The 25,220-nt window shown below is 34.6% G+C and overlaps 15 protein-coding genes and 1 non-coding gene across 16 annotated transcripts; 6 read left to right on the top strand and 10 right to left on the bottom strand.

Moving 5' to 3' along the window:
* Positions 1 to 257: 257 nt before the first annotated feature.
* Positions 258 to 584, bottom strand: VICG_01030 (uncharacterized protein; the record flags this gene model as incomplete). The annotated part of the gene is made up of 1 exon (XM_007604415.1): positions 258 to 584. The coding sequence occupies one exon, from the start codon at positions 582 to 584 to the stop codon at positions 258 to 260; it is 327 nt and encodes a 108-aa protein (XP_007604477.1).
* Positions 585 to 841: 257 nt separating this feature from the next.
* Positions 842 to 1,609, bottom strand: VICG_01029 (uncharacterized protein; the record flags this gene model as incomplete). The annotated part of the gene is made up of 1 exon (XM_007604414.1): positions 842 to 1,609. One exon carries the CDS (start codon positions 1,607 to 1,609, stop codon positions 842 to 844), a length of 768 nt encoding a protein of 255 aa, XP_007604476.1.
* A 304-nt stretch (positions 1,610 to 1,913) lies between these two features.
* On the bottom strand, positions 1,914 to 3,986 carry VICG_01028 (uncharacterized protein; the record flags this gene model as incomplete). Its single annotated transcript, XM_007604413.1, has 1 exon — positions 1,914 to 3,986. One exon carries the CDS (start codon positions 3,984 to 3,986, stop codon positions 1,914 to 1,916), a length of 2,073 nt encoding a protein of 690 aa, XP_007604475.1.
* Positions 3,987 to 4,012: 26 nt separating this feature from the next.
* On the bottom strand, positions 4,013 to 4,495 carry VICG_01027 (uncharacterized protein; the record flags this gene model as incomplete). The annotated part of the gene is made up of 1 exon (XM_007604412.1): positions 4,013 to 4,495. The coding sequence occupies one exon, from the start codon at positions 4,493 to 4,495 to the stop codon at positions 4,013 to 4,015; it is 483 nt and encodes a 160-aa protein (XP_007604474.1).
* A 250-nt stretch (positions 4,496 to 4,745) lies between these two features.
* Positions 4,746 to 5,525, bottom strand: VICG_01026 (uncharacterized protein; the record flags this gene model as incomplete). Its single annotated transcript, XM_007604411.1, has 1 exon — positions 4,746 to 5,525. One exon carries the CDS (start codon positions 5,523 to 5,525, stop codon positions 4,746 to 4,748), a length of 780 nt encoding a protein of 259 aa, XP_007604473.1.
* Positions 5,526 to 5,949: 424 nt separating this feature from the next.
* On the top strand, positions 5,950 to 7,599 carry VICG_01025 (uncharacterized protein; the record flags this gene model as incomplete). Its single annotated transcript, XM_007604410.1, has 1 exon — positions 5,950 to 7,599. The coding sequence occupies one exon, from the start codon at positions 5,950 to 5,952 to the stop codon at positions 7,597 to 7,599; it is 1,650 nt and encodes a 549-aa protein (XP_007604472.1).
* A 326-nt stretch (positions 7,600 to 7,925) lies between these two features.
* On the bottom strand, positions 7,926 to 8,579 carry VICG_01024 (uncharacterized protein; the record flags this gene model as incomplete). The annotated part of the gene is made up of 1 exon (XM_007604409.1): positions 7,926 to 8,579. The coding sequence occupies one exon, from the start codon at positions 8,577 to 8,579 to the stop codon at positions 7,926 to 7,928; it is 654 nt and encodes a 217-aa protein (XP_007604471.1).
* A 291-nt stretch (positions 8,580 to 8,870) lies between these two features.
* VICG_01023 (uncharacterized protein) lies at positions 8,871 to 12,293 on the bottom strand (the record flags this gene model as incomplete). The annotated part of the gene is made up of 1 exon (XM_007604408.1): positions 8,871 to 12,293. The coding sequence occupies one exon, from the start codon at positions 12,291 to 12,293 to the stop codon at positions 8,871 to 8,873; it is 3,423 nt and encodes a 1,140-aa protein (XP_007604470.1).
* A 589-nt stretch (positions 12,294 to 12,882) lies between these two features.
* On the bottom strand, positions 12,883 to 13,413 carry VICG_01022 (uncharacterized protein; the record flags this gene model as incomplete). Its single annotated transcript, XM_007604407.1, has 1 exon — positions 12,883 to 13,413. One exon carries the CDS (start codon positions 13,411 to 13,413, stop codon positions 12,883 to 12,885), a length of 531 nt encoding a protein of 176 aa, XP_007604469.1.
* A 1,446-nt stretch (positions 13,414 to 14,859) lies between these two features.
* Positions 14,860 to 15,945, top strand: VICG_01021 (26S protease regulatory subunit 8; the record flags this gene model as incomplete). The annotated part of the gene is made up of 1 exon (XM_007604406.1): positions 14,860 to 15,945. The coding sequence occupies one exon, from the start codon at positions 14,860 to 14,862 to the stop codon at positions 15,943 to 15,945; it is 1,086 nt and encodes a 361-aa protein (XP_007604468.1).
* A 269-nt stretch (positions 15,946 to 16,214) lies between these two features.
* Positions 16,215 to 16,832, top strand: VICG_01020 (uncharacterized protein; the record flags this gene model as incomplete). Its single annotated transcript, XM_007604405.1, has 1 exon — positions 16,215 to 16,832. One exon carries the CDS (start codon positions 16,215 to 16,217, stop codon positions 16,830 to 16,832), a length of 618 nt encoding a protein of 205 aa, XP_007604467.1.
* A 105-nt stretch (positions 16,833 to 16,937) lies between these two features.
* VICG_01019 (uncharacterized protein) lies at positions 16,938 to 17,726 on the bottom strand (the record flags this gene model as incomplete). Its single annotated transcript, XM_007604404.1, has 1 exon — positions 16,938 to 17,726. One exon carries the CDS (start codon positions 17,724 to 17,726, stop codon positions 16,938 to 16,940), a length of 789 nt encoding a protein of 262 aa, XP_007604466.1.
* A 240-nt stretch (positions 17,727 to 17,966) lies between these two features.
* On the top strand, positions 17,967 to 18,038 carry VICG_02268. The gene has a single exon. It is a non-coding gene; the product is annotated as a tRNA-Trp (tRNA).
* Positions 18,039 to 18,189: 151 nt separating this feature from the next.
* Positions 18,190 to 20,286, bottom strand: VICG_01018 (uncharacterized protein; the record flags this gene model as incomplete). Its single annotated transcript, XM_007604403.1, has 1 exon — positions 18,190 to 20,286. The coding sequence occupies one exon, from the start codon at positions 20,284 to 20,286 to the stop codon at positions 18,190 to 18,192; it is 2,097 nt and encodes a 698-aa protein (XP_007604465.1).
* A 266-nt stretch (positions 20,287 to 20,552) lies between these two features.
* VICG_01017 (uncharacterized protein) lies at positions 20,553 to 21,392 on the top strand (the record flags this gene model as incomplete). Its single annotated transcript, XM_007604402.1, has 1 exon — positions 20,553 to 21,392. One exon carries the CDS (start codon positions 20,553 to 20,555, stop codon positions 21,390 to 21,392), a length of 840 nt encoding a protein of 279 aa, XP_007604464.1.
* A 368-nt stretch (positions 21,393 to 21,760) lies between these two features.
* On the top strand, positions 21,761 to 25,006 carry VICG_01016 (uncharacterized protein; the record flags this gene model as incomplete). The annotated part of the gene is made up of 1 exon (XM_007604401.1): positions 21,761 to 25,006. The coding sequence occupies one exon, from the start codon at positions 21,761 to 21,763 to the stop codon at positions 25,004 to 25,006; it is 3,246 nt and encodes a 1,081-aa protein (XP_007604463.1).
* Positions 25,007 to 25,220: the final 214 nt, after the last annotated feature.

The raw sequence follows: 25,220 nt of genomic DNA, 5'->3' as shown, positions 1-25,220 counted from the left end.
TGCACCAGTGGAAGGAGCCAATCCTAGGATCAATTAAAAACTGTCAAAATATTAATTGTTTTCTTCTAATAGTTTTATTAAAAATTCCTAAACAAACAACCATCACAATAATTTCACTATTATTTAATGAAAATACTTTCTTGTATATTTTATTTATAAGTAACTAAAAAATTTATTTAAATATCACACATAACATAGAACAACATTATTATCTTATTGTCAAATACACACCATTTCACTATCTTAAACTGAACCATTCATGTATCAACGGATCCCAATATATTCTTAATTTCTTCCAAATTCTTAATTTTTTTAGTCAAAATCACATTAATCTTTTCATCTACATCATTACGTTTAACAGATTGAACTAAAATGTCTGAAATCAGATGTATTTCATCGGGATATAATTCAAGCACATAGCCTAGGAATGTTTTTATTATTGGCACACTCTCAGCTTTTATTTTGTTGTATCCTTCTGATTTTTTCTTAAACATTCCCTCTCTTATTTTAGACTTTTTGATTCTTTCTTCATACTTAGCTGATTCTCTTTTCAACAAGATTTTTTCATCTTCTTCATCCACCATTTAAGAGGATAAATACAATAATAAATTTTATGATAAAATACTAAGCACCAACATATGTAATATATTTAAACTATTCAATGTTTGACTGCATATCAATTATTTCAAAATGAACTTGAACAATGCACCGAAATATCAAAATTTATTGTTAAAGTCAAGTAACAATAGCACTTACTTAAATCTACATCAAGAATACTCACAAAACCAATTGTTATAAAACATAGAAGATTTAAACTAAAAACTTTGATAAAAATTTATCATTAGAAACAGAACCAACCGAGGCCGCACAGCCCCTTTTTCTTTTCATCATCAACGTCTTGCACAACTAATTCGCACTGATCATGTTGTGCTTTTAAAGATTCCTCTGCTTGTATCTCAGCATCCTGAATTTTTACACACATCAAATCTTCATTTCCATGAATTTTATCTTCCTTATTATAATTAGAGACACAACGCATATTGTTCTCTAAAACATCGACAACATCATCAGATTTCATGTTTTTAATGCCAACATTCTGGGCGTTCTCATTTTGGCATCCACAATAGTTATTAACTAAACACTCTTCAGTAGCACTAAAGTTACTTCCTTGACAGCAACTACAGTTATTAGTACACAAATTTTCCTTATGATTATTCCATACATCGGCATTTTCACTGCATTCATTACAATCACATTCAGTAGTGTAACACTCTTCACTGGAATAATTTTCATCGCAACAAGTTTCACCACAGATGTTTTGATCTTGGTCACAATTCTCTTTGTCACAACCATCTCCATCACAACAAGTTTCACCACAGCAGGTAATGTCATGCATACTTAAAATAGCTAAACATTGCATACGCCCTGCAGCTAATTTTTCTTCAGTTTCTCTCAATTCGTTCTCGCTCAAATTTTCTTGCTTAATTCTCATTTCCAACTCATTTTTTAACTTTGCAAAGGCACGAATTGCATCCATTTTTGTGAAACTAGATGGAAGATTCAGTATGTTTCTATTATCGTTTTTATCTTCATCTCTGAAACTCGACATGAGGGTTCTTTACTTTTTGTGATTAAGAAATAAAAATAGAGAAAAGAAAGTCAAAGAAAATATCACAGAATGACGTTTAAAGATTATTTACAGTATTGGTATAAAATATAACCAAAGAGTAACGAAAAAGTATATTTAAGTTTATATCTTTATCTTACTGTTAAAATTTAAACAATCAGTTTTCAAAATTCGAAAGGCCGTAGTTATTATGCATATAAACAACAAAAATTATCTTAGTAACCACCATCATATCCCATGAAGACAAAATACTTAACGAAAATACAAAAATTTACTCGAATTGTCTTCATTTGTCAAGATATAGTCCTTCAAATACATTTCCCTTGATAACAATTTTCTGTACTTCCTCTTTCTTATTGGCCCTTTCCATAACTTTCTCTTCCACGCTGTTCTGAGTAACTAACCTGTACACCGTGACATCTTTCGTCTGTCCTAGCCTGTGAACTCTATCCATAGCTTGCTGATCAACAGTTGGATTCCAATCACTATCATAAAAAATAACAGTATCTGCAGCAGTAAGATTGATACCAACCCCGCCAGCCCTAGTACTTAATATAAAAATAAATACATCTTCGTTGGATTGCCATTGCTCAACAAGCTCTTTACGTTGACTAATCTTGGATGATCCATCCAATCTTAAATAGTTATATTCTCGTTTTACTAAATATTCTTCAAATAAATCCATCATTTTTGTCATTTGAAAATATATTAGAACTCGATGACATTCTTCTTTTAATTTTTTTAACAGAATATCAATCATAAAAAGTTTTCCAGAATCTGAAATAAAAGTGTTCAAAGGTGGAACAAAGATCTGACGATCAATTCTACTTTCAGACACAAAAATAGGCTCTTTGTCAATGTTAGTTGATTCATGTTTATCCAATATTTTCTCATTAATAAATTTAAATCTTTTTAAGCTACTTTCAATCTGCTCTCTTCTCCTAACTATATCGTTTAATATAAACTCCCTATAATCCAACATATCATCTCTCTTTGAACAATATATTTTATAAAGATCAGAATACTGATCAACTGTCATGTCCTTTTGGATTAGCTTCTCTTGAAAATTAATACAAGAGTCAAGTTTATATTGAAAGATCCTATTGGTCAATCTTAGCATGTAGCTAGATCCATTGAAGATACTCATTAAATAGGAAGACGATGGAGGAGCATCGAAGCCACACAGCTTGTTCACGCCCAAACAGACAGGCTCGGCCAGTTTTTCAGAAATATACCTTTTAAAATGCGACCTATAACTTACGCTGCCATTTTCACCAATAGCACTAATACAAAAAGAAGCCGTGGGCTCAAGCTTCTCAAAAAGGTCAGGATGGTTGCATACTTTCTTTAACTGCATTATAATATTTTCGTAATCAAGCTTACTATTAATAATTTCATCATACAAAACTTTCTGACGAATACTCATTTCACAAGGAACTGTGATTATTTCCTTACCACCAATTTCATCTTTAATATCATTTTTATTTCTTCTCAACATAAATGGCTTTAAAATAGTGTGTAGCTTGTTTATCTGCTCCTCTTCAACTTTATCCTTATTTTCAATATCTTTACTAAACCATTCACTAAATTCAGAAAGAGAGTCAAAAAGAGTAGGCATTATAAAATGGAGAAGAGACCAAAGTTCCTGCATATTATTTTGAATGGGTGTGCCTGTAAGAAGCAGTCTACTACGAGATTTGAATCCAAGCAGAATCTTCCATCGCTGAGAATTTATACTTTTAATTGCCTGTGCTTCATCCAAAATCATATATTGCCATCTGATCTTTCCAATTATAGCCTCATCAGATACTGCAATTTGGTATGACGTGATCACAACATTGGATTTCTTAAGGAGCTTTCTCATATCTCTCCTTTCCTGAATATTACCCCAGTAATTTAAAACCTTAAGGACAGGTGCAAATCTTTCTAACTCTTTTGACCAGTTATGAAGGGTGCTTGAGGGTGTTACGATTAGAAAAGGACCGTGTATACCTTCACTCTCAAACAAATGACATAAAAGAGAGATGGACTGAATAGTCTTTCCCAATCCCATATCATCTGCTAGTATGCCGTTAATACCCTGATTATACAGATTTACCAGCCAATTCAGACCCTTAAGTTGATGATCCTTCAATCTAGCTTTTAGTATTTTAGGTTGTTGAACCGATTGATATTCATATTCTTCTATCTCTTCATTCCTATGCTTCACAGATCCAGGACTTTTATTTTGCTCATCAAATTCTCTCAAATGCGCCAGCTGTTCTTGTGCTGCCTTCATTGCCGCAGAATCATCCATCGCATCATCAATCTTTCTTTTCTTATTTAAAAAGAAACCAGCAAACGCTTCTGTCTGACTCATTAAATAATTGAACTTTCTTTTCTGTCTTAATTCCTCCTTTTCCTCTCTTCTCGCCTCCTCTTCTGCTCTTCCTCTTTTTCTTCTTTCTTCTGTTTGTTGATCTCTTCTCTTGTTAACTTCTTAATCGAACAGCTTAGTTCTTTATTAATTCTTTTACTTTTGAGTGTCGGGTTTGTCTTTGAGGTTCTAGATAAACTTCTTTTAACTTCTCTTGCACATATTATTGCTATTTTTTTATTTTGTGCTGTTATATTTTCATAGTTGGAGTAAAATTGTTTGAAGTTTCTTGGGATGCTTTTAAGAATGGTTGTGTATTGCTCTTCAAGACTGCACACCAGAACTGACTGATTCTGAACTTTTAGACTTCTGAGATACAAGAATATTCTAATCGTACTCTCAATTGAAGATAATTCAAGGGACATTGCTTCATATGTCTTCTTTGGTGTAGGAATAAATCCGTCATCCTTCTCAAACAGATCTTTGAGTCTTTGGTACTCAGCCTCTCTCATTGGGCAAGAAGAAGGCACTATTTTTAACACGGAGCTAAGATAGAACGTAGGTTATTTAATCCTAACGAATGACGAATGCACCAAACCTGTAAAACCTTGATAATAAAAAAAGATTGAAAGCCCAAGCATTATTGACATAAAAACAATAATTTTCCAAATAAAATCTATCCATATTACATAATTTTAAATCTAAAAATTTAATAGTTCTGATATTAAAACACAAGTGATAAATTTATTTACAAAATAATATTTAATTTAATGTATGCATGAATTTTGTCCAAATACTTAACAGTTCCTCATCTCTTTCACAAAGCGACATCATTTCTTTAGAATCTAAACCTTCAGGCGGCTTCTCCCTAACCTTCATTCTTACATTGTTGTGATCACACAGTCTTGTGTATATTTTTAATAATTGTTTCAAAAATATCAAATTTTTTGACAGCACTGATCTTTTAACCAATGGGTTCAAAACAACATCAATAGCTCTAAACCTATCAATTGTCTGCACAGCATAGTCCAATCCATTTCCGATTAGTACAAGACCAAGTGTTTCTAAAGCCAAAATCTGGCATTCTTCACTGCCAGAATCAACAATCTTAAGAATAAGAGGGAGTAACTCACTAATACGCATGCCTTCGTGTCTTTCATCTTTGAGAAGTGCTGAGAACAGTTTCAAGGTGGATATTTTAATGGATTCATCACCTGACGACATTAAAAAAGGATAAATGTAATAATCAAGTTGAAGTTTTAGGAAGAACTCTTCTATTTTTATTTTCTGAGCAATGTTTGTCAGTATATCAATACAAAGCTTTATTTTATGCATTTCTCCTTCGTCGAAAAGCTCGGTGTTTAGCGTGTAGAATGAATCAATAAAGTTTTGAAAAAGAACAAAAACCAGTTCGTCTGCTTTCCAAAAAAGTTCACAAGCTTTTGAGCTGGACTCCACAACAGAGAGAACCTTCTCAAGGGTTTTTAATGTATTTTCCTCTAGGAGTAAATCTTTTCTTAATTTTTCTACATTTTGTTCCATTGTGTCTTTCAATTTTCAGGGATAAAAACTAAGTAAGCAAAATACCATGCAACAGTACGTTAACAAAGCATTTTTATTATGCATTCATATTTGTGGAGAATTTAAGTTGATGTTGTTAATTAATTACCATAATTAAGACAGTTCAAAGCATAACAACAGTATCAAGCAAAAACTGGCAAAAGCCTATTAGCATAAATGATAGGTATTTATGACGTTTAAAGACGAATTCATAGCCAAAATTATAAAAATACCAACTTTGAAACAGAAATTGAAAAGTATAATTTAAAGTTTAAATCAAAACAAGCACTTGGCTTGTTTTGATTTAAACCCAACCATTTACATCTTCTTAACTTCAAGTATTCGATGTAAATCTGTTTCACAAATGAAACAGTAAATAAAATTTGTAAATAAGCATGAAAATAAAATGATCATCAAATCTATGGCATTCATACTTCTATCTTTAATATGTGCACAAGTTCTTCTCATCGACGATCTTAACTTAGGCAAGACGCCAGACGGCAGCAGATCTTTAGCAAATCTGTCAGGAAATCTTCAAAATCAATATGGAGAAAGTGTAAGTGTTGTAGAACCTACACAAAGACTAAAAGGCATGCCCATGAATTTTGTAAAATATAATAAAGTCAATCCACAGCGCATAAATTTAGTACAAAGAATCACACCACAAATGAAAGCGCCAAACATGGTATTTCCACGGAGGACGATGAAAATTAGAAGAAAACTCCCTGTAATTCAACCCAATAATTTACCATTAGCACAAAGTTTCCCGAGCATTCCTCAGAGTGGTAGATTTAACCCTTTACCAAAACCTACACCACCTTCAAAGCAAGTATCTCGGCCTGATACAGTTAGAAACTATGATATGGAAACTCCAAACAGCCAGCCATCCATACTTAGTCCAATCTACTTCCCCAATATAAGCACTTCTAGTAGAAACACAAATTTACCCGATGATGTTCCTAGTGATATTTTAAATGATCTGCCAAGAAGTAAGTCAATAACTAGGTCAAGGAAATCAAATAGCCCTATTTCAAGTAGAACTACACCTGATAAAGGATCTAAGCAACATTCGTCCACTAGTAGACCAACTAGAACAGCATCCATAGACTCTATACAGTTAGATATTCCAACAACAGAGTTGAGTACGCCTGAAATTGATAAGGATATTGACGAATCGATATTTGATAACGAACCTATTAGATCAGTTATTAAAGAGCCCGTTGAGCCGATGACTAAAACACCTACTAGGAGTATATCAACCAAGACCGTTACAAGGACAGTTAAAGAGCCTATTAAAGTAATCGAACCAGTGAGTGTAACAGTACCTGAGAAAAAGGCTAGTGTTGATAATGAAACTTCCCCTGATGAAGTTGAAAAGATTGCGATGGAGGTTTCAAAAATTGTTGTACCGCATGTAAAAGGCACAGGATATTTAAAGAAGCACAACTCAGATATTATCTCAGCAGATAAACATAGAAGAACCTACATTGATTACAAATTGTTGGAGTCTAAAGAAAGACAGGTTGATATTGAAAAGAAGCTAAAAGTATTACAGGAATTGCAGAATAAGCTCTTAGACAAGCTAACAAAGCTTAAGAATGAAAGAGATGGCGTTAAGTCTAGTATTGATTCAAACCAAATCACCTTAGAAAATAGTGAAAGAGCTATTAAAAATCTACAGGATGAAATCAATAAAAATTCAGGACAGATGAAATTAGAAGAAGTTGAAATAATAAAGCTTGAAAAGGCATTAAGTGAAGAGAAAAATCGATATTTACTTCTGTCTGATCAGCACAAAATATTTCAGTCCAGGCTTGATAGCTTTAGCAAAAAAGGAGATGTACAGCAGGATGGCATTAATCTTAGTAAAAGGAAATTATCAGAGTATGATAAATTAATAGAACAAATTGAAAAAGACTTTTCAAACCTTAAAGAAAGAGTCGAAGAAGTAGAAAGAAAAAGAAATGACGAAATTGAGGCACAAAACAGGCTGGAGATTGAAAAGAAAGAGATTGAAGATAGCAGCCATCTGCCACTATTCGCATTGTATGATTAACCAAAGCAATAAATTTAAAAGTTTGATTTAACTGTTGAGAACTGTTTGTTTTTAGAGTGCTTTCATTTACTGATTCTTCTTTAAGGACTGATACTCTTCAGTACATTGCACTCTTTCTAACGTAGTTTATCATAAATAACGGTTTTGTTAATATAATAACTGCCATTTTAATATAGCAGTATTGCATAACAATTTATGAATACATCCTTACAATGACTGCTGGTAGGAGTCAATTTTATGACTTTGATTCTTGATTAAGCTTAATTTTTATGCCAAATGTGCATAAAAACCATTTAAAATAACTAATTTAATGCTCTTATTATACCTTATAAATTTCTTTTTAGGTACTTTTTCTCCCAATTCAGATTGAGTAGATAATAGTAAAACCCATCAATCATTTTATATGTTTCAAGATAGACGTCTATGAGGAATTTAAATGATATGCAAAAGAAAAGCAGTCTGCTGTACGCAAGATGGTACACTGCTACAGTAAAATACGAGAAAATATATCCACCTATCATCAACAATCCTGGATTTGTCATCATTTTGTAAATTGATAGTAAAAACATAAGACAGGACAGATAATGGGACTTATCAAATTCACATATGCACATATTTGATTCTAAAGGCAATGTACCGCACGATTCTTCAATTATTTCTGCGATAGTTTCACCTGTTTTTCTGATTATTAAACTAACAAATAAATATACTGAACTGATGAGAAATATTGAAGAAAGAGATATAAGACACGAATAGACAACTCTTTCTCCGGGTATGTTGTATGTTCCATGACACTGCTCACACTTTCCCATGTCCCCAAATGCCTTTCCCCTCATTCTCCACAGTTTCAGACATGTAAAATGGACATATTTCACAGACCCATTGCATTTACAGGGTGCAATAAGATCTTTTTTCTTTGTAACCGGATTTATCTCAGAATAGCAGATTCTACACACTTCTTCTTCCAAACAATCACCCATGTAAAGGAGTTATACACGCTTTTTTGATAGACCCAACTCCTTTCCAACTGGCAAATTAGAATATTAAAAATTAGCCAATCAGAAATCTAACGATTATTTTGGTTAATCAAACAACAGTTGGATATAAAACAACCAATAACGACATGGAATGCGACTAACAATGAATCAAAAGCCTTCAAACACCAGTCTTAAGGTAAATAGCAGTTCCTAAATTTGTACTCAACCATCAATCCATAAATTAACCTTTTAAATGAATGAGCAGTAACAGCTTTTCAGAGTATGACAATTGATTTAATCGAAATAACCAGAAAGTTCTGGCTTTGCAACGTTTGGCAATTCAAAATCAATGTCTGTTCTTCGATAATCCCAAATAGTATTGATTTCCTTCTTTAAGGTAGTTTTAACTGGGTCAAAGTGTCGGTGCAATGACTCTGAAGCTGAAGATTCTCCAAACTCATTAAATACATCTAAAAGGTCTTCAGCTTGAATTCTCCATTTGTTAATGTCCAATGCAATAGTTCGGATTTTATTCATGACATACTCATTTTCAAATATACCGCCGGGCCTATCCTTCAAAAGTGCTTTTTTAGAACTTTTCAAAGAAGAATATGAAAATGTTGTCTGTGTCCCGGCCATGTTTTCATTTAATCTCTCTCTTACAACAGCTAATCTATCTTTATATTTGCCCAGAGACTCCAAAAGATTGTTGAGAACTATAAAGTCATTCTTTAAATAGGAAATTGAAGTAGATCGGATCAAACTAGCAACCTTCTCCTTCGCCATTTTCTTTTTGATATTGTCATACGTCATTCCCGACTCAAAATCAACCCGTTTATAAAGACTCAAAGCTTTTGAGATACATCGGCCCTTTAAATATAATTCTATTGCACTGCTGTAATCTTTGAAGTACTTTTCAACGATTTCAGCGACTTCTGAAAAACGGCTATTTTGAACTAGGAGATTGGCAAAATAGAAACAAACATCGTGTGTATGGTCTAATTCGAGTGCCTCCTTCCAAAATAGATGATCCTTGGCAATTCTAAGAGCGGTGGACACATTGCCCGATAGTTTATATAAATAAAATGAATCAAGTGGCTGTTTATGCTTTGCAACAAACTCATAAAAATTAAATTTAAACACATTGTAGAATGTGTACATAAGTAATTGATCAAATAGGTTGTGCTTGACAGCATAGTCACCAATTTGAGTGAACTCAGGGGAGTCAGCAGTGAGGGTTGGACATGCTTCAAGGGATTCTTCAACCAGATAGAACAATGCAAGTTTCCACTTTTCTAAATAGTCATACACAGAGAATTTAGCATTTTTTGATGAATTATGGAAGGACACAAAAGTGGAGTAGTCCCTCTGGCACAATTTATGAATATCAATTATTTTTTCAATATCAAAGGTAGCTAATGAGGATTTGCAAATAGTTTCTGGAGATAGCTTTGTAAGTAAAATTTTGACAGCCTTTGACAAATCAGACAGGTAAAAGCAAAGATCAATCCTGTTAAGAGCGATGAAAATATTAATAATTGTTGAAAAATGCTTTCTCGGATTTAGCCCCCTCAAAAGAGCATTTACATTTGAAAATGATGGCTCTAATGTAATAGCTTGTGTATGTTTTAAAGGCTCAAACAAAAACTCACAGTTTTTCAGATTTTCATATGAATTGATTCTGGTTGGAAAGTTTTTGAACCCTTCAAAAAATGGCAAAATAATATCCACATCGATGCATGAGTTGTTGTATTCAGTGCAAGTCATGTTTTTGAGAATAGAATCATAGTCAAAGTTCAAATCCAGTCTCTCCAAATATTCACAGCTTAGCAAACATGTCGATTCAGGGATTGCCATACATTCAAACATTGATAGAGCTTGGGAGTCATCAAAAAACCGAATGTTTTCAGATGGAAACTCTCCACTCTCAAAAAACACGGAATATTTGATATGGTTTTTGTCGCATTTTCTTGCAGCCTCTTCAATTTTGTTTTCAGAAATAAGTTTTCTAACAACGTCCAAGCTGAAAAGCTTGCATGAAATAGTTTCTAAGGTACCAAAGCGAGTGTAAAGTATTATATTTTCCCCCCTTACAGTTAGAAGTTCTAAGTCATCCTCTGCATAGCTAGAAAATGTAGCACCATCTATTAAGTTGACAATATTAAGAGCATCCTTGATAATGCACAAGACATACTGCTTGTGTATAAGGAATGAAGAAACATCTGTCATGTAAGTAAATGGGCTTAAATTTTCATCCAAGCTCATATTTGAAAGTCTCTGTTCCAACCTATTAAAGGTGTTATTAGCAATTCCACTATACTGTAAGACACCATTAGATAAAAAGTAGATTCTAGTATAGTCACTGTTGAATTGAATGTCAAAGTTTGACGTGAGTTTGAAATCAAAAGTGATAGAAAATGAATTCATGCAAAACTGTCCACTCATACAAAATACTGCAAGGCTACCCTTTACATCGCAGAGTTTCAGAATTTGACTTGGAGAAATATCCTTGATATTCTGCAAGTCATAGACACAGTTTTCCAGTCTATTATTCAAATAGACCACGGTTTCGTTAGTTCTAATAATTAGAGAACCATCGATCTCTACAACGTCAGCGTATAAGGGCTGTCCAATATTCAGCTCAGCGAACGACCGATTGCCTGTCTTTGTAATATTGTCATTTTTATCTATTAAAAAGGAGTGGATTTCCAAACTTGTAACAATGACTAAACTGCCTTTATTAAAAGAAAAACAGTGAATTTGATCGTTAACAGCAATTTTCTTGTAATAAAATGGAGGTGGAATAATTGCTCTTTGAAAATTGGAATAATATAGCTCATTTCCATTGATTACAAGCCCATCGGATAGTTCCCTATAGACATAATACCTGCACAGATATCCATTCTCCTTCATTATGATTGAATTGTCTTCAATCCCATAGAATTTGCCTTTTAATGTAAATTTTTTGTACCAGAAAAAATTCTTCATGTAATATCCAGAAACACCAGACTCATTAGCTATTAACAATACGCCACCACCGACTTTTAGAATACACAAAGAGTCTCCAAAAGCATCTAACGAATCTCCATGCTCCAGTCCATTAGGCTCAAAAAACCTAATTTTCTTTGAAGAAAAATGCAAGCATGCAAACTTATTATATTTTTTTATGAAAACAGCATCAACAATACTTTCATCAATTATACCAAGGGTTTTCAAATCAAAATCAAAAATCAAGGAAAACGAGGGGAAAATAACAGCAAACACCCAGTCTCCAAACCTAATCTTAAACGTAGAATTGGAAGGCACAGAAATATCAGAATCATAAATGGTATTTGACTGGTTCTCTGATTTCCTTACAATGACAGATTCTAACTCGACACTGTTCTCCAAATTGAAGTATGCATTGAATAGCAGAATCTCCTTGTCTGTTAGAATCACAATTTTGTCATAGGCACACTCAATAGCCAGTATTTTATCCGTTATCATCCCGATATTTTCAATTTCCTTCTTGTGTTTGTTAATTCTGTACAGTGTCTGATCTTTTGAAATTAGAAAATAGTCAAAGCTTAAGTTTCTCATAAAGATCGGTGTGAATGGCAGTTCAATGCGTGTATTTTCAGTCTTTAAAGACCTATTTTCAATGAATGCTGAGTTGTCGTAGATGGATTTGTCGCTCACATTCAGTTGAGATTTTCCTTTTATAAAGAAATTTTCCATGAGGACACAAGTAAAGAAGTAAATTTACAAATAAAACCAACAGCCACTACAACACAGCTTATTGAGCAGCAATGCCAAGTACTATTTAACACTTGAATTCTAACCAAAATTAAGCAAAGTATATTAGATGCAGTGAGTTTATTGTAGTATACGGGCTTTCAACAATCCAATATGCAAAACGCAGTTTAATTACCGGTATAATCACAAAGAACAAGCCTTCACAAGACTGTGAGCCATGCCTAAGCAGTCTAAACTCTTAGGTACATCAGCACAATCATGTTCTTTTGGTGCTGAAATTCCGAATAGATTTAATGAATGGGCAAAGCTACTCAAGCATATGTAAAAATACTAAAGCTATAAAAACATGAAAGCACAGAGATTAAAATAAAATATTTGCCATCTCGGCACGCGCACTAAGAAAGTACACGCTTCCATCAAGCAATGCTATGCTCCAAATGGCAGAACCAGACATAAGTCCCTTTCCGTGGCTTCAGAGCGCTTTTTGATTGGGGGTAAAAATTTTCCCAAATAAAAGGACTTGGAACAATTCAGCTACCACTCTAAATTAATAACAGGCTAAGGTCACACTTTATTTCATTGCTGAACACCTTGGACATGTCCATGTAGTCCTTGGGCTGATTATCAAATTAACACATCTGAAATGATACCATTTGATTGCACATGCAGGATTATCACAGCAAATCATATTTCCAAATGCTTTGTCATTGCAAATGCAATATTTGCCATTTCCCTGCGGGATGCTACTTAATTTAATAACAGGCTGAATATTACCTGAAAGGGGAGAAAAGTTAAAATTCATCATGTCAATATTTGAAATCTTTACCAGCTCTTCTAATTTTTGTTGCTGTTTTTCTACTGCATTTTGAAAATTATTTGTTAGTTCTATTTTTTTCTTCACAATTTTTCTGAGCTTTCTCTCTACTTTCAAAAGCTTGGGGTCCTGTGGAGAAATGAGTCTTTGAATCATTTTATCAAATAGAATCGAGTATTTGAACTGGTCTTTATTGAGTCTTTTAATATGTCTCTCAAAATTGCTACATTCCAGGGGAAACTGCTGGATAGACTCCAGCATACTATCGAAGACATCCATTGGTGTCATGTATTTACTTGAGGATAAGAAAATCCAGTTAAAGTAGCAAGAAGGAATGCTAGAAAAACGCCATCAGTTGATAATTTGGTGAGAGCAAGACGTTCTCATGCACATGTGGACTAGGCTCAGTGTTTTTAGTATATCTATACAAGGGTTTTATGAAAATATACTATATTTGTGTATATACATAATGGTCCGTTCCATTCGTGTGCAATGCTAGAAAACTTACGTTCTACAAGAAGATTCTATTCTTTAATGATCATTCTTCTTCTGACAGGAGCATTTATGATTGTGCACTTGGGATTCTTTGTCAACATTCCATACATACCTACAACTCTGTGCTTTAGGATTCCCGCTATTTTCTTTTTGACCATAGCGTATTTGTTTTTGATGTTTACCTTGAAAAGTATAAAAGTAAGCAGGGAATTAGAGTATAACAAAAGCTACTAGCAATACAAAGAACTAGCCCATCTAAAGACAGTAACGTGCAATTAAATAAATTAATATGTGTTTGCTACAGTACGACAATGATTTAACAGATGCTGTGGGGACAGAACACCGCTCAAGTAGAGTCTGCCAATTTTAAACCTTTTATTCATATTGTGCAATAATTTAAAAGCCAGTGTCAGGTGTGTGACAGTTTAGCACACCCACAATTAGGTAAAATGCTTGAGACAAATCCAATCCCACAAGTTTTAACATCCTTTTCATATTATCAAAATAAAAGTGTAGCGATAAGTATTGAACACAGCAATCTGCCTTGTTTTAGGCACTCAACATTGTTACAATTCCATTAAAATTTTGATACCAAAGAAATTGAAAGGTGTCATTTTAAGCATGCATATTAGATCATAAGAGATTGTACATCATATCCAGATTAAACAAGACATTTCTGGACATCCAAAACACTATAAAATCTAAAAAGTATATTCAGATGGGTGAAGCATAGAGCACTTCTCCTTTAAGATGTACCAGCATATTTGTATTTTAGTGAATAACCGTGCTATTTTTTGTATGCTCACATAAGAAGAAGTCTGCCACAAACTGCAGCTTTAAGTCGTCTGTACAACGTCAAAACACTGGAATGGATTCTATGGTCTTATCCTGTACGTAAGCAATATCGTAGAAAAGAGATCCTCCATGCTTCATAGCAGTATTTTAATGATAATTACGATAGTCAGCCAAGCTTGGCCTTTTAATATATTCTTTCCTCTGAAAGAACTTTACTAGTCTTGATAGTTTTGAAAAGCGTGCAATATTGTCTACAACTCAGCTTTATTAAAAGTAGGTGCAATTCTTATTGGTTTTGTTGAATGTGGCTTTTAATATTTATGTGCTATTCTAAATAATCTTTACTAGGCTTGCCCCAATGGAGTCTTACTGCGAAAAATTCTACAGAATCAAACAAGAAATTTTAGATGCTGAAATCAGAATACTTGAAAATGACTTAAAAAATTGGAGCAGCAAAGAAACTCTCTCAATCAGCAGGTAAGGAGCATAAGAGATGAAATCTCAATTGTTCAGGAAGCATCCTCTAGTGTTGGCACCGTCGTAAATAAGATGGGGAAGAAAAAGTGTTTGGTAAAAACGCAGCCAGATGGTAAATACACTGTAAACGTGGAAGATGGAGTTGATTACGACAGTCTTAAGCCGGGAACAAGAGTAGCACTTAGATCTGACACGTACGATATTCATCGAATATTACCTACCTCGGTAGATCCAATTGTATCATTAATGATGGTGGAAAAAGTGCCAGACAGCACATACTCGATGATTGGTGGCTTGGATGAGCAAATTAAGGAAATTCGAGAAGTAATTGAGATGCCAATCAAGCATCCAGAATTATTTGAGAACCTTGGAATCGCACAGCCTAAGGGTGTGTTGCTATATGGACCACCTGGAACGGGCAAAACGCTCCTTGCTAGAGCAGTAGCACATCACACACAATGTAAGTTTATTAGAGTTTCAGGTTCTGAACTAGTTCAAAAATATATTGGCGAGGGTTCACGGCTAGTGAGGGAACTTTTTGTAATGGCAAGAGAACATGCACCTTCGATAATCTTTATGGATGAAATAGATTCGATTGGATCTGCACGTACGGATGGCAAGAGTGGTGACAGTGAAGTTCAAAGAACAATGCTTGAGCTTTTAAACCAACTTGATGGGTTTGAGGCATGCAATAAAATTAAGGTTATAATGGCAACCAACAGGATCGATATACTTGATCCAGCTCTTCTAAGACCCGGACGAATAGATCGTAAGATTGAGTTTCCAGCGCCTAAGTCGAGTGCACGGCTTGAAATATTAAAGATTCATTCTAGAAAGATGAATCTAACGAAAGGAATAAATCTGGAAATGATTTCCGAGAAGCTAGTTGGATGCAGCGGTGCAGAAGTCAAGGCTGTATGCACTGAGGCAGGAATGTTTGCATTGAGAGAGAGACGAGTGCACGTAACACAGGAAGATTTTGAGATGGCTGTTTCTAAAATAATGAAGAGGGATGGTGCCAGTGAAGATTCTCTTAGAAAGATATTAAAGTAAACAGAAATGTTATTTCCAATAATGCGTTGCTATTTATTTTTTCTGGATATTTTCATATTAACAAGGTAACGCTCTTAGCCGGCAGGCATGCAATATTTGCAAGTAGTTCTATTTGCACCATAGTAAAAACCGTTGTGTATTTTTATACTCAAGTGCTCAATATCGTTAACGTGTTGGATTGACAAAGCCCTATTGCACTGTTTTAACCATGTGTTTGGCTAAACAGCCGAACTTCACTTCAAATACTCTGGTAATATTTTTAACCCTGAATGCTCACTCAAAATTTGATTCTCAACTGGACTACGAGAATGAATTTTCCATTGAAGGTACGCAGTACATCACTTCAATTAAACTGCAGACTGCAGGAGTATTTCAAGAACAACGAGTTTGTAAATGCACTCTCACTGTTTGATGCCTGCTGCTTTAAATCCCAAACGTGCATATTTTTGGCCTGCAAGTTTGAAGACATACACGGATATTTGAACAGAATAATACACAAAGTAGGGGAATTTTCAAACAGATTCTATTTAGATAGGATTTTAGAGTTTGAAGCAGAAATTCTCGAGTTTCTCAAGTTTGATTTTAACTGTGTAAATTTGTATCAAAGTGCACTGGCCGTTAAGTTTTTAGTTGAAAAGCAGAATCCAAACACAGGCATTCAATGGGAGTACATTCTTTTAAGATTAAACAAGATATTCTGCATTGTGGATTTGACCCAGTACTTAATGGAGGCTGTTCTGGCTGCATTCGAACAGGACTCAATCATTTGTCTGGGTTTAAAGTACAATAAAAAGATCATGGCAGAAATCAAAGCTAAATCAAAGAACGTGGATTTTATTTTAGACCAAGAAATTCAAGAACGATGCGAAAAGGCGGTTCAGAATTAATAGTATGTTCTGGGTCATCCCTTCAAGTTTACAGTTGAGAACCCCAATAAATTTTGCCTGACAGGAACTTTATTTGTGAACAATTGTCAACTACCTTAACTGTTTTTAGCTTGCATGTGTTGTGTGTTCTTGAATTTCCACCATGCTGTTTTTAAGAATCAGCACAGACTCACTTTCATCGAGAATTGCGCCTGCTAGAGTAACAATGCATATTTTTAATTTAAAATGTGCGAAAAAGAATGTGGTTATGTCCACAATTCTAAGAACGGGATCAACAAGCACAATGGATTCTCTGTTTCTAAAAATAGCCTTGAATTTTACACTTGAATTTTCACCTATCATTATTTTCTCAGGCACATCGCTCACGTCATCGGTATTGGCGGGGCTGGACTGTGCCAACTGGCCACAGTACAGATTATAACCTGTCATTCTGTCAACTTTCCCATTCTTAACCTTTCTTTTTTTATTAATTTCACATTCGGTAGACTTTTCAATGTTTCTTTTTAGATCTGTCATGTCCATTGAGCCAGTATAATCCTCATTTCTTCTTTCGATGATTAAGTCGGCATACTTCCCTGCATTTCCAAAGGCTAGTTCAAAAATGTCCCTGTCAAATTCATTTTGTTCAAGCATCTTCAACAAACATCTGTTTTTTGGATTTTCAAAGTCGTAAAATACATTCTTTACAAGCATTCCATTCAAGAATACAACAATTTTAGGCACCACATTTTCTGAAGACTGTGTTGGCTCTGTTTCCAAACTGTGCACTAATCTTTCTTTACTAAACCCACACTTATAATACAGATCGTAGAGTTTTTCATATGAAATTCCGCTAGTTTTCGAAATGTTTTTCAGCCATTCCGTGTCGGCACATGGCACAGCTGGTTTAACCATGGTGGGGAATATTCGAAAAATAAGCTAAAAGATATACAAATAAACGGTATACTCAACCGTAGCTTATTGCAAGACAGTAGGCACATGGCTTTTTGTATTGTAACGAATTCTAAACTAAAAAAGTCCACACAAGGTCCATTTAAGATTTCTACACAAAGTATTGGTAAGATCAGTCAAGCACATGTCTTTCAACGATCTTATTCAAGTGCATATCAAATAGCTATAAAATTCACATGGAAAGACCGCATGGCGCAGTGGTAGCGCTTCTGATTCCAGTCCAGAAGGTCGTCCGTTCGAATCGGGCTGCGGTCATTGGTTTTGCTTTTTTGAAGTGTATAAAAAGACAAACCGCCTATAGTAAAACTTCAATACAAGTCAATCATTTAATATTAAAATCATTGTCGGAGCTCTTAAGCAAGGCGATATGAAGACCTAGCAACACTTGATTAAAGCACATTAATATTCATGGACAATACTTGACATTCTGACCTACAACTTCCACTACTTCTTTCTCTTGAAGCCTTGCAAGAGCCTTTCTAAGATCGTCTTCTGTGACATCATCAATATTTGATAATAAATCAGTCAAACTGCTGCTTTTGTGTCTTTTCAAGAGTCTTGCAATCCTTGCTTCATTGTATGCCTGGTGATTGTATGAAGCATCGTCGTTTTCTATCGAGATTGGCGACTGGAACTCAGGTTCAAATCCAGTATAGTTTAATTTCGTAAAAAATGGATTTAAAATGTATAGATCATTTTGCATAACAATAAGATCATCAAGAAGATAGTCAATCTGTGGCTTGTATGTCTTGGAAACAAAAAAATCACCTTCTTTTAAGTAATATGTACAGAATTTGGGCTTCATATTAAAAATTTGATCATACACTGCACTGTCTATTTTAGATCCATTTTCAATCAACTTCAATATGATAGAATATTGAAAAAGCGATAGCGTTATGACTTTATCGAATATAGAGATTGAAACTGTGGACAGTGTGTCAACCCAACTTACTGTTTTTCTATCAGCTTTCAACATATCAAAAACATCGGATTTATACTTTGAAATTGGGCAGTCTGGGGAAATGTTAACATCCTCAATTTTAAACATAGGCCATTTACACATAGTCATGAGTAGAAAGCTGTGGGCATTTGCACTTTTCTGATTTATGAACGCTTGCACATCGCCTATCATCTTTGTCATGTTTTCTGAGTGCATTTTTTTGAATTTCCTTAAAAACACCAGCTCTCTCTCAATAAAAGCCTGTGCGATGTTTGTTGGTGATGTGCTGTTTATAATTCCACGTCTATAACCTAGCAATCTAATTGCAAGCCTTTTCTGTAGTTCAGCCAAAAAAGTTTCTGGGTTTCCGGATTTTCCTGTAATATCAATGATCAAATCAGAAACCTTGTCATTTACTACATTAGAAATATTGCTTTTCATAACGTCATCAACATAGTCAGCAATCTCTGCACAATTGGGAAGTGATTCCAGAATGTGTACAAAGTATGTCAAATAGCAATCTTCAAAGCTTTTATCGTTAAAATTTTCTAAAATGTCCTCGATTAACTTAAACAGGTCAACTAGGCTAGTAAATAATTTGGCGCTTAATCTCTGGGGTAAGAGTAGGGAAAAGGCATTCATAAGCTTACTCTTTAATCCTGCTTTTTGAAATATTGAGTATATTGAACGGCATCTGTCCAGACATTTTAAGTTTTTAGCTATTAAGGCATCGCTCATATCAGAATATAAAGTATAAAGCACACCTTTTTCAATTCTTTTTGCAAATTTTACAGAGAACACACATTTTTGGGATTCAAAATAGTTTGAAACCATATTAAAATCGTTTCTATTACTGGAAAGAAGAGAAATATCCTGCTCAATCAATAATGGCTTTGAACTCTTCAAAATATTCTTTTTGATTCCAAATTTCTTTAAAATATTAAATAAATATTTTAGATCATCTAAAAAAGGCTCTATCAAAGGCACATCAGAGACTCTTTTACAGATCAGTAGACAGTATTTGAACAGTAGCTTTACAGCTTCTAAGTTTCTTTTCAACACCTTAAATAGCATTTTCTTAAAAATATACTCAAAATAATCAATTTTCTGATCCAGAAAATATACTTTGTCTGTCAAAGGCAAAAGACAGTTGGAGAGAAGCTTCATTTCTTTTATATTAGATTCTATGATGTTTCTGAAGGCCTTAACACTCTTTATGCTTAAAAGACAGGTGCCATGAAGACAAACAGCATCATCAACTAAATTAACGGCAGGGTTCTCGGATGATTGATAGACCTGTGAAATCATATTAACAAAATCCGATGTGCTATCAATGTTGAAGGTAAGGTTTTTGTACACATCAAGCCTTTTCTGGATTATGTCCAGCTCTTCCTCAAATTTTTTGGACAATATCACTTTGAACTGGGAAATGGACTCCTTCTTGTGGGATATGCAGTTGATACTCAATGACAATATGTCCATGGGCCTGTACCTGCTCTCTTGTCTGTTGTCTAGGAATTCAGAAACAGCATTTACTAAATTTTTAACTGCTAGATTCTCCATTTTTGGGTGAAGAAACAAGTTGATTCAAAATAGCACTTCAGTCAGTAAAGAGCTTATTGTATGGATTAATATTTCATAAAACACATTTTATTTCCATAGATGTATATTAATCGTTGAAAATCCGTTGGGCTCTTAGTTAACAAGTGTATTCAAAGGCAAAACGTACTGGCTTAGCAACAGGGCCTTTTCATGAGTTAAAGACGTGTAAGTGATTTCACAAATGGCTGTAGTTATAGAAATGCTGGCACAGTATCCTTCTAGAACTAATGAGCACAGAGTATGAGTATTTGGAAAACGAGCAATTGAAAGAAGCACTAAAACGATACGAAGACAAAAGAGAAGAAGTCTATAAAGAGCTAGAAATAGCTTTTGTTCAACAAAAAGTTAGAAGCAAGATTTTAAAGAAAGAAACACCAGGCGTTGAGATTCTTTTTTTCGATAGCTCAAATGCTCTTGGAGAGGAAAATTTTGAGAACTTGATTTCGGAAAGTGCAGAGAACGAAAGTATAGAAAATGCAAGTCTATCAAACAACGAAGACCCACTTGACGACAAGGTCATAAGCATTGCATCTGAATTGTCTGAAATATATGAAGATAAGTACCAGAAAGAACAGCAGCCTGCCAGGACAAGGCTTTGCGATTACCTGGATCTTGAAGCTGAATACTCGGGTGATGAAAATGAAGAGGAGTCAAAAGACCAGGACTTGAGTGAGATAATTGACAATACCGTTGACAACAAAATTAAGCTTGATCACTTTTTGAATGAGCAACGAGAAAACGATGAAAAAGTATTAAGGAAATTAAAAGAAAAATTCGTAAGGAAGGACAGGGCCAAAGTATCACATGAGTTTGAGCTACTGGAATTTGAATCAAACGATGAATTTCCCGAGATTGAGGAGTTTAAGTTTGACCAAAACGAAGTGGTAGACGACCCCTCTAACATTGAAGATGTCTCGCTGTTTACATCAGCTAATTTGAACAGGAAGGTTAAAATTGATCCAAGCAATGTTTTTAATAATGCCGATGCAGTCATTCAAAAGCTCACCAGAAAGGAGGAGACTAAAAACACAGGCTTTATAGAGAAAAGCCATTCAAAAATGCAATAAAGGTTTAAATTAAAGACTATCCACACCAAGCCCAACATTTTTATATTACAACTACTCCAAAGTGTATGGGAACAACATAAATATTTAGTGCAGAAGAGATTGGCACGTATGCTTAATTGGTAACAGCCTATTCATAACATTTAGTTTAAATAAATAAAGCAGACTTCACAAAATGCAGAAGATTTCGGAAACAACATGCCATTTACCTCTACTTTAACACTAGTCAACTTACTATTATGTCTTGCCAGTTCTGATCATAGTTTTATATTGATTTCCTTTCAACTACCCCTTGGTTATAAACTGCAGCTGACTTCTATTTGTATTGCTACTGGTCTTTTCTATATTTGATTTTGATAGCTTTGAAACCCATGCCACATTCTAACAGAGAAACCTCAATCAATGAAGTAAACTGGGCGGGCTCGCAGAAAACTCAGAAATTTAGAATCACAGACACTTCGCAACACAAGAATGAGGCAATATCCTTTTGGAATGATGCACCACTCTTTCACAGCTCAGCCAACCAGCAATATACCAAGGAACCTCAAAACAAATTCACAATAGAAAAAATTGAATTGGACAGCCAGGGAAGAAAAATTTTATATGGCCCAAGTCAAATAGCCATTGTTTCTGGCATTTTTGCTGAGTCTAAATTTCAGATTGGGCAGAAAGTGACTGTCGCACCTTGTCTGTGTTGCACAGGAGCTGAGGAGAATGCAGAGTCATTTAGCTGCGACGACTTCATACTTGATTCTTCAGATCAAATTGATGGAAATTTTACTTTAGATAAAACGGTATTTTATGTAAATAGCACAAGGAACACAATATTAATCGAAGACGATCTTCTGACAGTAACGTCACTTTGTGCAGCATTGAAGTGTATCAACATTCCCCTTCTCCAAACTTTGGTTTCTGATTTGTCATTTGAATTTGCTCATCCTAGCCTTGTGCTTGGAATATTAATTCACAAGCTAATTCAAATGGCTCTGATTGAGAAGAAGGCCACTTTGACATTTCTTGTAAGCACAGCAAAATCTATCATCATGGACAATCTTATATTGTTGTATTCTTGCAATATTTCTGATAAAGAAGCCTTGAATGAAATTCTCAAGAATATTAAAAACATCATCAGGTTTCTGGATAGAAATTTCCAGGTTGAAAAAGTTGAGCACAAAGTTTTTTCAACTGTCTATGGACTGAAGGGAAGCATTGACTGTTTGGATTCTAACTTTGTCATTGAAATTAAAACAGGGAAGTTTCTGAGTTTAGAACACCGCTCACAAGCCATACTATATTCATTATTAATGATGGAGACTGATATGAAGAATAGGCGCAGTGCCCATGACCACCAGAACAGTATGAGTGATGCAAAGTTGAGGACCAACACCTACACACCACTGCTGTACTATGTAAAATCAGGCGATTTTGTTGATATTGATTTACAACACGAAGAAATTGTACATTTATTAAAACTTAGGAACGATATAGCAACTAATAAATGCCTATCAAATTGTGACTGCCCAGAAACATATCCATGTGCAATTTTAAACAAAATAAAATTGCTTCCATCTTCGCATTTTCTCAGGAAGCAATTAGAGGCAATAGAACTAGAAGCCTGTAGAGAAAAGTCATTTTTTAAGGCCAATAAAACATCACAGAACCAAGAGAGGCTGTGCTTGAAAGTGTCGGAAAGGTTGCTTTTGAACGAATTTGTATATCTTTACACTGTGAATCACAACTTTATAACTTTGGGCTTGGTTGAGGCTTATGAAAACGATCATATCGTCATAATTCTGAGAGAAAACATTAATTTAGAAAAGAATATGCTAGTTTGCCTTGATGACGATACCAATTTTCTTACATTTATGCGCTGGTCACTGGTTCAAATAGCCTTTCCCAAGTTTTTGAGAAAAGATTGCAAAGGCCAGGGTATTGATTCATTTTTGCTACCTGGACAGGAGCATGGACTTGAAGTAAAGTGCGAGATGAGCATTAAATCACATGCAGATTCATGCTCGATAGATTCTGATGCGATGGCCACGTCCTCCGATAATGTCGAGCTTACCAGTTTAGATCTAGAAAGTGATTTTAGCTCTACCAACTGTTGTGAATATAATACCAAAAAGCCACATGTAAGTATTAAATCGCTAGACCAGCCAACTCAGACTATAAAAGAAAGTATAGTTAGCACATGCACAGTGCATCAGAAGAGGTGCTCGCAAAGCATTTCTAATTCCTTGAAAACAAAGTTTTTGGAAGATGTATTCTCCAGCGAAATTGAAAATATTAGACAGGATTCTGATTTGTATAATGAGTTTGTATTCAAAACGCCGTATAACAATCAAAGTATAGAACATGGAATAGATATTAATGCAGATGACAATGTTCTTGAAAATGCACCATCAGTTCCAAATGCTAAAAGGAACAAGGAGGCTAGGGATAGCAGCAAGGATGATGGAGTGTATAAGAACGACTCGTGTAGTAATTTGATTAGCTCGGAAGTTAAAGCATCGCAAAGCACATCCAGCAGCTTGCATGAAAAACCAAAAGTTCTTTTCAACGAGACGTCCCCGCCCTTTGATTGCTCCCAATACTTTAATACACAGAATCAGGGCAGATTCAGCAAAAGCAGCCAATATCCCATTCCCGAGGGATTTAAAGATGAGTTTTTAAAATTAAATGACGAGCAAAGACAGGCATTGTTTTTGTCTCTGAATTGTGAAAACTATAAAATAATACATGGAATGCCAGGCACTGGAAAGAGCACTGTGATATCTCTTTTGATTAGAATTTTAATTTCATACGGAAAGAAAGTACTACTTGTCTGTTATACTCACCTTGCAATTCACAACATTTTGAAAAAGGTCGGAAAAGTCAAATGCTATCGTGCAAAAAAAGAAGACTTGAAATTCAAGAGCTATGCTGAATTAGCACAACATTTTAAAGATATAGATTTGGTGGCAGGAACCTGTTACTCATTTGGTGATCCAGTGTATTTAAATAGAAAATTTGACTATTGTGTGATTGATGAAGGATCACAAATGCATCTGCTCCTGTCTCTCATTCCAATATCGATTGCGGACAGGTTCTGTATTGTTGGCGATCATCTCCAGCTTAAGCCCCTATGCAAAAAAAGCCGTGATCTAAATTTGAGCCTTTTTGAGTTTTTGATAGATCATTGCTCGACATTAACACGCCAATATAGAATGGGGGATTTGATAATGAAGCTTAGCAACACGCTGTTTTACGACAATAGATTAATTGGCTTTGGTGGGCTTAGCACTGTTGTGTTTCTTGATTCAGACAGGGTCGATGTGCTCAAAACTGTTAAAGAAGTCAAGAACTGTGCTATTTTATGTTATTTCAACTCGAAGGTGCGGGAGATTTCCAATATTAACAAAGACGTTATTGTTACAACAATTGATAGGTTTCAAGGGAGCGAAAGTGATGAGATCATTGTTATTTTTGATCCTGTTGAAAAATGTGAAATCATAGAAAGCAGAGAAAGGCTTAATGTAGCACTTACGCGGGCAAGAACAAAGCTAACGTTGGTGGGGAGCAAGAGAGACATGCTAGAAATTCCCCTATTCAGGCAATTAATCGATATGGTTGTATAAATAATACAGGATGATCAATAAGCGATTTAAGAGTGTTTAGATAAATATTTAGCCAATTTTGTTTAGACTGCAATAATGAGCACTAAGAATATTGCTTCAGCTGTAAAATTCAAAAATGCAGTCAACGGTCGGGGTGCTTTGGTTATAACAGAATGGGCAGTCTAGTCATTACTGATGGAATAGTAAATAAGTCTTCTTGTCTTAGCTTCTGGAC

This window comes from Vittaforma corneae (genome assembly GCF_000231115.1).
Source record: "Vittaforma corneae ATCC 50505 unplaced genomic scaffold supercont1.7, whole genome shotgun sequence".
Classification (NCBI taxonomy): Eukaryota; Fungi; Microsporidia; family Nosematidae; genus Vittaforma; species Vittaforma corneae.
This window is presented reverse-complemented; position numbering and strand designations above follow the sequence as displayed.